The sequence below is a fragment of the Typopeltis vanoorti genome, chromosome 19 (assembly GCF_054136105.1).
Source record: "Typopeltis vanoorti isolate ZY-2024b chromosome 19, IOZ_Tvanoo_1.0, whole genome shotgun sequence".
Lineage (NCBI taxonomy): Eukaryota > Metazoa > Arthropoda > Arachnida > Uropygi > Thelyphonidae > Typopeltis > Typopeltis vanoorti.
In genome coordinates, this window is record NC_143567.1 from 54,452,404 (window position 1) to 54,463,836 (window position 11,433).

Consider the following 11,433-nt stretch of genomic DNA (forward strand, 5'->3'; position numbering starts at 1 on the left):
GATGGATGACAGGAGCTAATACGAGATCAAAAGGATGGCAGAAGAACTGACACCTGAGTATCACGATTGATAACTCCCAAATTGGAGAAGTTACTTAAGGTTCAAATTTGTTGTTTCTCTATTTTATTATGTATAGAGAGGGGAGAGAAATATAGTTTATGCAATAGTAAAATAATTACCTAAACACATGATGGATTAGGACTTTGGTTTTAAGTGTTGGATATGGTGATAGATGAATTGTCTATAACTAACGTAGCAATATTTTACCTCCGAACTAGTCAAGTGATCGTGCGGTGCTATCTCTGGGATGACTCAAGCACATAATTTTCTATTGAAAAAGAGCTACGGAGTGATTATTACAAACTTAGAGGAAGCATAAAACTACAAGGAAGGATCTTAACATTACATGGGAAAGTGATCAAGGGAAATTTAAAAAAGCAGCATCGGAATGCCTACTTGGGTCATGCAAATAAATTCAGTTAATCAGCTGTGTAGCACCACTATGTGACAGTACGTGGAAGAATGGTTATGAAAAGATCTTTAATAAGCGTCTAAAAATGAAGATAAGTTTCCTTCCTATAAACGAGTTTTTCATCCTGCAAAACAGACAAACCAGTGCCAGAAGAACACACGTAATTAAAACATCACACCTGATCTCAGTCTTAGTTGCTTCTACCGCGATTCTAAAAAATACGCCTTTAATAAATGCTTAACGGTATTAAGGTGGAGACAATGCAGCAAGTGGTGGGAGAATGGAGGTGTGCAGACTCAAGGTTCTGGATATTACTGAATCTCAATTCAAATACAGGCATGGTATTAGAGGATATCGGCGATTCGATTATGAGAATGTGCAGGAAAAGGCACTCCTTTTCCCATGACTCAAACATTAGCAAGGTCCCAAGAAAGAAAAAGGGGATAAAAGTTCGTTACTTACGGGTGGACCACAAATAGTAAATTTGTGCTATTAATATCTCGGAATTGTTGGTTAAGGTTTGATACACTGAAAGCCAGAATTCACACATAGGCCACCTACAAAGAGGACTTATCGCTTTACTCTGCTTCTGATCAGTGGTAATCTGTCAAGTTGGATCACATGAGGGATAGAGCGTTTAACAGAAAATGGAATGGAATTAAAAAGGAAAGGCAGGTGATCCATAATGTGTCACAAGGCACTGTTCTGGTCCACTGCTATGTCATTTGTAACTAATGGTACAGAAGATAATTTTAAACTTTATAATTCAGTTGTTCGTTCAAGATGCCAGATTAGCGAGGACAAAATAAAAGTGACAGATCTTGCAGAGCGACTCGAATAACCTGCTTTGGACAGCAAGGGATAACGGTAGTTTAATGCGACACTGCAAAATGACAGGTGTGCACTATCGTGATAAAATTGAGAACAGGGATTCAGGCAATTGAAAGACTTGTTGCAATAGTAGACGAAATAGCGACGCTGACCACTTTGATCTCGAAAAACGCAAGCTGTGATTTTTTTTTTTTTTTTTTTTTTTTTTTTTTTTTTACAAATCTTTGATACATCTCATCTAAAGAAGTCTGATGCGTCCAGTGTATCAAACATGGATGGTGAAACCAGAATCCACGATTGGCCATCTCTTCATTACAAACAAAATTTCAAGATAACTATTTGTTCATAGAAAAATCGTTAGTGGCAGATGACAAGTTTGGCATTTTATAAAATAAATTATTTAAAAATATAAATCTTTCAGTGCTGGATATTATCCAAGGAACTCGCTTTCTCCAACAAAAAATTACTTTATTTTTATTGATTGATTCTCCAACCTCATTTAAAAAAAATGGACCAAGTAAGGCAGGAATTGACTGAGATTTAGGCGATTTTTGGCTCAGTAATTTGCTGATAATTAAAATTCAGTAAAACCGATTTAAATGTCAGTCTGACTCATCGGAACTCTGCTTCCTTTGAGATAAATATCGTATGCCTCGGAAAGTAATTAGTATATTAAATATTTTAGACTCACGAATCAAGTAGATGAGGAAATGAAACAAGTGTTGGGATCACAAATAGAACTAACCGGGAATAATGGAGAAATATTAATAAATCTTTGCCTTGCAAATAATTTATTAATAGCGAATATTGTGTTCAAGCATAAAGAAATCCATAAGTTTACCAGGGAAGAGCCTAGTAGAAACGAAAAATCTATAGACGACTACGCCATCATAAGCAGATCGTACTGGAAGTATACAAAAAATGCAAAAGTCTATAGAAACAATCCATAAAATAAAAGTTGAAAAATGTAAAAAAAAATAGCAAGGAAATAAAATGTTAATATAAAGAAATACAAGCTAAAGAAAGAAGAAACAGCCATTGAGTATAAAAGCAAAATTAAAGAGAAGATGAAAGAAGTAGAAAGAGATATGAAGACCAAGATGTTGAAACCTATGGTACAGGTTCAAAAACACTTTTAGAAACAAGCACAGAAATTTGTGGCGCATCATTAAATAATAAACAGCAGAAACATAACACACCCTAGTGGACTGAAGAACTAAAAGAAGAAATTAAAAAGAAAAATAAATTATGGAAGAGATATATAACATCAAAGCTGCAGGTTGATAGAGAACTATACAACATCCAAAGAAATAAAGTTAAAACTTTAGTGAAAGAAAAGAAAATGCTGGGAAGACTTCGGACATACTTGAGAACAAAATTTTAAAAGGAAACCAAACTCTTCTATAATGTTTTAAGAAGAATTAGGTTAGAGAAAGAATGCCCCATAAAGTTTATCAAAAATAAGAATGGAAAGTTACTCACAAATTCCGAAGACATCATGGAAAGATGGAAACAGTACTTTCAAGAATTATTGGAAGATGCAGGACCTGGAAAAAATAGAACCCTAAGAGCAAGACACACAAGCAAAATAGAAGATCAGAGTGAAGAAATTCATGCAAATGAACTGCTAGTAGAAATAAAATAGAACTGGGCAAATCAGTAGGCCATAACAAAATAACACCAAAAACGGTAAAGAATTTAGGAACGAAAACAATAAAATTTCTTTTACACCTATTCAATGTTGTATGGAAAAAGAAAATTATTCCCAAAGACTGGGAAGTAGCTATAATAATCCCTATATTTAAGAAAGGAGACAACCGCAAATGTGAAAACCATAGAGGAATTTCGCTTTTAAGCGTTCCAGGAAAATTATCTGCCCGTATTTTAGAAGAGGCTTCGGAATCAAATAGGGGATACACTGGATGAAATACAATATGGCTTTCGAAAAAATAGAAGCACGCAGGATCTTATCTTCAGTCTTAGACAAATATCAGAGAAAACATTGGAATATGGAAAAGAACTACATTCATGTTTTATAGATTTTGAAAAGGCCTTTGACCGAGTTCCCAGACACTTAATATGGCAAACATTAAAGAAAAACAAGATACAAGATAACTTAATAGCAGCCATACAAAGCCTCTACGAAAGTAATAGAAATTATGTAAGAACCTGTAATAGATTAAAAGAATTTGAAACAAATGTAGGAGTGAGGCAAGGCTGTATCCTCAGCCCTCTTTTCATGATAATGGATGAAATTTTAAAAAGGCATGCCAAACAAAAAAGTTCCACCTGGGATACAGGAAACTGAAAGAATTCAGGATTTCACACATGGCTTTTGCAGATGATGTAGTGATCCTAGCAAATACAGCTGAAGACTTTCAGTACAATATCAACATTTGGTATGAAGAAACAAAAGAAAAGGAATATGACCATAAATACAAATAAAACTAAAACAATGATATTTAGAAACCAACAAAAACACAATAAAAATAGAGAATCACCAACTGGAACAAGTCCACGCCTTTAAATACTTGGAATCACATATACAAGATGGTAGACTAGACACAGAAATTAATAACAGGGGGAACAAAGTTATTCTATGTAATGAAAGGCCCACTCCTAGATAAAAAAGAAGTCACCCAAATGGCAGTGTACCGTTCAGTGTCTCTGCCAACAGTTGTGAGTCTTGGTGTTTAACAACAGGAAACACAAATAAACTACAAACAATTGAAATGAAATATCTCAGGAAAGTGGCACGAAAAATAAGACTAGACCGAATAAGAAATCAAACCATAAGAGACAGCCTTCAAGTTGCACCTCTGAATCAATTCATAACAAGCCCAAATGAGATGGTTTGGACATCTTAATCGAATGGAAGGAGGAAGAATAGCAAAAACTGTATACGAAAGCCAGAACATAGGAAAAGAAACATAGGCAAACCCAGGAAAGGTTGGAAAAAGGAAATTAAAGAAAAATTGGAAAAGGGAATTAACTGGAAAGAAGCAAAATAACAAATCTTTGGCAAAATCGACGCTTAAAAGCATAAGAGATCATAGACAAAGATGACTCACGAATAATTCTGATTAGTTTAGTCGTATAAAAGCATTTTCCATCATCTTGTTCGCTTCGATAAAAAAACCGGCACAAAAATGCAAGTAAGGAGTCTCTTCCATCAAATAAGACTTGCTTATTGCATCTGCCCTTCTTTACGTCATGAAGGACAATTGTGAAAAATTGTCAGGGAGCACTGTTTAAGGGCATCCTCATTAATCAAAACAAATTTCCACGTTAATAAAAACGCTAGTAAATATTCAGTGACATCATTACTAAAACAAAGCCTTGACCAAATGTCTTCATTCAACGTTTACCTCGAAGAAATTTAAGCTATGTTGTAGGTTGTTATGAATATCAAGTGATAGCTATATGTTAAGAAATGGTTTATAAAAAATGCTAATATAACTGGTATAATTTATTAGTGTCAGGAGGTACGTTATTAGAATTGAAAATGAAGAAGGAAAGAATTGGGCAATCAGACAGCGTGTGTAAAACAGGAAAAAGAAACGTGCCGCGTGTAATACACGAATGAACACTTACTGATTCCTTAGATGTATCGGGTTGTAGTATTAACCAAATAATTTCATATGAAAAATTTACAATGGAAATAGTTTTATCATCAGGAATTTTTATTCATTTAACTGTTAGGAGTGCAAAGAGATTTGAGGGTAGAAATTCTCAAAGCTAAAACAATAAGATTTAAGAGCTTTCTTTCGCTTCCCCAACAGATTTAATTCATTTTTGCTTTAGTAGTCCGCATATTTCATGATCTCAAGCGTTTTATCCAGGATCATCTTTGAATTCTTTTAATATTAAAATGTTATTTAGTATACGAATCATTAAGACGAGTAAAAACGGAGCTGTCCAAAAGGCATTATCGATTTCTCTAAAATTGATGGAAATCAAAATATTTCCAAAATCGGAGGAATCTTGAGACCCATTTAGCATGTTAAAGTAGTTGAAAGTAATTTAATGTCAAGGGCATATATGAAAAATAATTTTTTTTTTTTAAAATTGGATCAAAAAAATTGTTCTATGCTAAGGAATAAGGAGTATTCCTTAGTTAAGTGCCCCGTTGTAGTAGTTGCATGGTACTGCGCATTAAATGTTTTTAGTCAAAAAAAAAAAAAGAAAATATCCAGTCAGAGCCTTGAAATATCTTCAAAACTACTTATATCTTAACAGGCGATTTAAATTAAAATCTGGCATTAGAAAGCTGCATTTCTACTCGACATTAAACCACTTCACCTAAAAACTACAAAAGTTCTGTCAGAAGGATCCTAGAACCACTCTTTTCTCCACATCAGGATTATTATCCAATAAGTTAGTTTTACTGTTACTGCGCTTTATGAGAAAAATAAAAGAAGAAATTACTTATGGAATTTAATATTTTCTGTCTCTCCACAGCGTCCACTAACATACCAAATCAAAATAAGAAAAAAGTTGCTCCAAATATGGAAACTAAAAAAAAAAAGTTCGTGCTATTTAAGAAAAGCCAAAAAGAGAAGAGACCAGGAGATAAACTGGAACGTAACTGTTCCAGAAGTGCATTTATGAATGTTCAACGTTCTCTTCTACGTAGGCAATTATGATTACCTAGGATTTTTAGGACCTCTTTCTAATCCAAGTTCTAGTCGGCACCTCTTCAATTCTGTTAATGAAATGCTATTCCTAAATTTTAGGTTACTCCCACCCACAGAAGGCTCTAAACCAGGGGTTTAGATTGCCGCAGGTTGACTAAGGACTTTTTTAGAATTCTAATGAGGGGGGGGGGTCTCACCTTAAGCGATAAAAAAAAAAAAATCTCCAGCCTCAGAAGACGATCACAAACATTCATGCCCATGGTAGGATTCGAACCACCAACAGGTTGTTAGTTCGAATATTTCGGTTCATACAACAGGAATTGAATACGTTTCGCAACAGTCGTATTTTGCTTTATTTTTTAAATGTGATGCTGGTGATATAGGATGCTATCGAATTTATGAATTATAGAAGCATCCTTGTTGCTTAAAGTGGCAAGACAAAGTCCTAACAAGCTGTGGTTCAACTAGATTCTTGAAATAGCCTTCAAAAAGGACATTCCTCTGAACATTTGTATTTTTTTCCCTATTAAAATGCACAAGGATTTCCTAGTACACGATTCTTTTATTAAAATTTTTTTCATCATAGTTGGTCGTTCCCCTCCCCACCCTTAAACTGAAATATTTCATTAATATCCTCTCAATAAAGTAATAAAATTTGCTTTCATGAAGTGTTGACTTTTTTTTGCAATTGAAATAAGAAAAATTTCCTCCATGGAATTGAACAATTTATAAAGAAATTGTACAACGGTAGAAAACTAATTAACAGACTAACTTAGAAAACTCAAACAGGTTAGCATGTAGGTCATACGCTATTCTTTCTTTTACGAACTTGAAAAAAAAAACACGTTAATTTTGGAGGACAGAAGTCAAGCCGATTTTAGACACTCCCAGTGTGGTTTATTTAGAAGAAAAAAAAATCCACCCATAAAGGAGAACTATAGCTCATTAGTACGCTGGGTAGTTTTCCAATAACCAGAGGATTAAAATCTGAACATTCCCACAAAAATCCGTGTTAGTTATCAGCCAGGAGCATTTTTTATTAGGCCGATCAGAAGAGCGATACATGGAGAAACACGTTAATATCGTTCCAACGATGGGTCTTAATACCAATCGTGGAGTATATCGGCTTGCGTACGGCGCAACTCCTGGGTCAGGATTTTCCTAACCCAAATCCAAAATAAGAGATGATAAAGCACTCAAATGGATGTCGGTCCATTCGACTTTTCAGCTTGGGGCTCGAGAATGAAATGAGTTTTCTTCACACAGACAATTACAGTCCGTCTAGTTCCGGGGTCGGCAACCTTTTGAGTCGGAAGAGTCAAAAATTACAATTTACAAAATTTCAAAGTTTTTAAAGAGCCACAAAATTTTAAAGTTTTTAAAGAGCCACAAAATTTTAAAGTTTTTAAAGAGCCACAAGATCTTATTGTCTTCAAGGCATTTTTGCACGGCATTCGCTATATCTTCCCCTCTAGTTTGTCCCGAGAGCGGTAGCAATCCTAGAAGTTCTTCTTTTGGACCTTGGGAAGACATACCTGACAAAAAGGGCAACTTGTGCCGTGTCTTTTATGTCGCAAGACTCATCTATAGCAAGTGATAAGGCAGAAGAAGGTTGAATATCTTCCACCTGCAAATATGTTACATTTGAAGACATTTTAGCTATTCTATCTTGTACTGTTTTAGCGGATACGAGAAGCTGGGCATAATGAAATATAATTTATCAAAAAACATTTTACAACGATATTTCCCAATTAAAAATACTTACCTAAATAAATAATTCTCTAATAATTTAATTATTAAAATAAATAATTTAGACACGAAACACTGTCTCACTCTCTCACGTACTGATTGACTATAAGTACATAGTTTCGTCGCATCTGTGGTCGCCTTCCGTGTGCGGTGATCGCCGACTGGCACGAACGGACTTGTCAGAACGTATTTATCACGGCGCAGTCTGCACATTTTAGTTTTTTTTTTTTAATTTTGGCAAATATTAGATACTTAGTTTACGAGTAAAGGTGTTATGCCCAGCTATGCCGAAATCAATGAAAATTGCCAAACATATAAACTTCCGAGAGCTTCCGACGGACTGACGACAGTGACGATGCGTGTCACGGGGGAGGGGTGCGGTGAAAAGCGAGTACAAGTGGCTGAGAGATAGAATCGGTGCCTAATCCTCGTTAATCGATTCAGAACGATTTTTAATTTTTTTTTTTTTTTGATAAAATAAATAATATTTGCGTATGGAACTAAAGAGCCGCAGCTTCACATCCAAAGAGCCGCATGTGGCTCGCGAGCCGCAGGTTGCCGACCCCTGGTCTAGTTGGATTATCAAGTATTTCAAGATGCAAACAAAAAAAGGATTTTTTAGTTGTGTATTAAGACATTGATAAGATTAAGAGTACCGCCAATTTTAATCTATTTATGAAATTTCAAGTGTTTGTATTGTTTAAAGATAAGAGCACAGCACTTCATTTATCTTTTATACTTCTGGCCTAGATACATTAAGAACCAGCATGAATTTGTCACTGACACTCAACACCAAAATAGCAGACAGGAACTGCACAATATTGTCAGCGGGGCAATGTAATCGCGGTATGCATTCGCTTTAGTATTCAAAAAGGCATAACCATGAACTGACAGTCTGCTTTGTCTTATCCGGTGGATTTTGTGTTTGAGTATGTAAAAATCCTATTATCTGTTGTATGCAAGTAACAAATACCATACATTTCTCCTTGCTACCGAAATATTGATAGTTAGGATTAATACGTTTTAAAGTTTGAAAATATGAACAATAACTTGGAGATATCATTGAAACAGCGATTTTGACTAGTCCCTCACCTTTCTTTACTGAACATTCTTAATGCATAATATTTGAAGTTTAAATATCCAAATTTTGAACCAAAATTATGTCCAACTCCGTCCCCCTTAAGCCAAGTATCGTACACACGCTATCTATACACAACATTTGGCATAAAGGATATTACCTTTTGGAAGATCCTGTACTATTTTACAAAAAAAAACAACTGTTTTTTTGTTCCTCATTACTATGGAAACGAGTCCCGAAACTAAGAAGGGAACAAGAAATTTAAAAAATTTATTGTATTCGTTTCATTTAGCATACTTATGAGACGCTGAAAAATGAAGTCCTCAGTTTCTTCAAGTTAACAGTAAAGAACAGCACAAATGATCGAAGCATTTTTAACAACATAAAAAGAAATCGAAACGACATTTTGTAGAACTGAAAAGAAAGCCTAGAAGAAGCAATGGTTTAATTTTATCATTTATGTGCATAGGCACTGCAGCACCCCCAATTTTTTTCGATATATACCTAAATATATTTATTAATATTTGCTTGTAATATTTAATTTTATTATCAACAATCCTATACAATTCTCTTATTTTGTATAAAAAAAGAAGAAAAATCCATCTTGTAGCACTTAGGAGGGAGAAGGACGCTAGCAGCATTGTGTTCACTACAGTGTCATATTGCTACGCGCGCAAGCATATACACGTCATAGTGAGATGTGAGCTATTAGCGTAATGCGGTACTGCCCGTCGCGCAGTTCCACTGTTGTTTATATGCAGTTTGCGGCAGTAGTAGAGTGTTCGTAGTTTCATTTCGTAGAATGTAAATCCATTCCCTTAATTACAATTAAAGGAATGGATAAAATTGATATTTTATCCAAAACACGTATACTCTACTTACAGTGTGTATGTAGGTTTCGAAAGTTGCAGCACCCCCCACGATTTCAAGCCACGAGCCGCCACTCGTTATGTGTAATTTATTATTAAATGAGATGTTTGCATTTTGTTTTTCATAATAAAACAGCATTTCATTGCGTCACATAAGAACGAACAGTGAGAAACTTACTCAAAAGGTGAGACGAATACAAATGAAAGAAGGAACTATTAATAGCATATCGAATTTCCATGTTGCGCCAAGAATCCTTGACTAGGATTTTATCCTAGTCAAGGATTCTTGGCGTCAAGGAGTCATTGCATTAGTCAAGGATTCTTGACTAATGCAATGCCATTCTGTGACAGATTCTTTAAGAAGTCTGTAAAGAAATAAACGTTTGTCCTATTCGAATTATAATGCAATTAATAATAAACGTTTGGTTAAAAATGAAGTATATTATATTAAAAAGGTGGGTTAAAACTAATGAAAGTTTATCATCACTCTCCTAAAATTCAGTTGAACCTAGAATACTTATCACTTTAGCTACATATTAAAAAATAAAATAGCAAGTTCAAAAATTTCGTTTTAAGCAAAGAACCATATAATCAACTAAATTATTAAAATATAATTTAGACATAATTCGTCATACGAATTACTTACTAATAACGTGACATGAAATGATATTAATCATTCTGATCAGATGCATGCAGTACAGCTGTTTATGTTTCCCCCAACCACCACTATGCGTTCTTTTGCTTAAGCACAAATAACTGATATTAGTGGAATTATTATAACTTCAAGGTAAGAAGCAGCCGAATTATGATCAGCAACTTGGCATAATTTTAAAAAATGCGTATTTCATTCGTCTGTTATATAGTGAAAGTGTTCTGTACTGTGTAACTAAAAATAAACAAACCAGAAAATTTACTTAACTACTAACATCAAATTAAATACTGACTGCTCAATCAGTGATTAAAAAACTATATACCTACCTCCTGGGTGAAACGAATCGTTCCTTTTACAACACCGTTGCCATGGCCGAGTACGCAAACGCCAACAAGCTGTGCGAAACACGTTCCGGAGTAGAAAGTGATGATACAACATAAAAATAAGCGGGTTGCAAGTTGTCCAGCCATCATAAAAATTACGTTACCGTTATCTTGACTGGCGTTTAAATACTAGCTATGTTTCAAGACTCACGGATTTCGTCAAACGCGTCATTTCACGTCCCACTTCTCAAAAGCAAATCACTGGTGGCGCTCAAGGTTTGTGTAATTGGTACCTATGAATAAACCAGTTTATGAAAGGAAAGTATATAAAAAATAGTAAAAATGCAATACGTATATTAAAAAATTGGAATTTTGTATAAATTGTTTTATTTGGATTTATGTTTTTATTTATATTTAATTTCCACCAACTTTGTTTATAGGATATAATCTGTATGATGTAGTAGTTTTTTTTTTTTTTAATTGCCGAATTCTGTCTAAATTGAATAGGTTCTAACCTTGTCTTCAGTGATCTTTCACTGTGCATTATAAAAGAAACTGGTTTGAATTGGGAGTTGCATCTCCATGACACAATTACTGTGGATGTGTTTTGTATACATAAATTTACGTAACATTCAACAACCGTGTTCTATTTAAAACATATAAAATACATAATCAAAAGTTACTGACTACTGTTGTCAGTCCATCCCTTTTATTCATCACAGACATTCAGCAGGACACAACTTACCAAATTTCAAACATTCATTCCAGTTAATGAAAGAAAGAGCGTCACATAAAATAAATAAATAAATAAAAAGTCCTAAA

General features: G+C 34.3%; 1 protein-coding gene across 1 annotated transcript in view; it reads right to left on the minus strand.

Moving 5' to 3' along the window:
* LOC150096133 (superoxide dismutase [Cu-Zn]-like) overlaps positions 1-10,871 on the minus strand; it is a 53,922-nt gene extending 43,051 nt beyond the window's left edge. The window contains exon 1 of the mRNA XM_090408966.1: positions 10,615-10,871. Coding sequence (XP_090265092.1) covers positions 10,615-10,761 — 147 coding nt within the window. The 5' untranslated portion in view covers positions 10,762-10,871. The remainder of the gene's footprint in view (positions 1-10,614) is intronic.
* Positions 10,872-11,433: the final 562 nt, after the last annotated feature.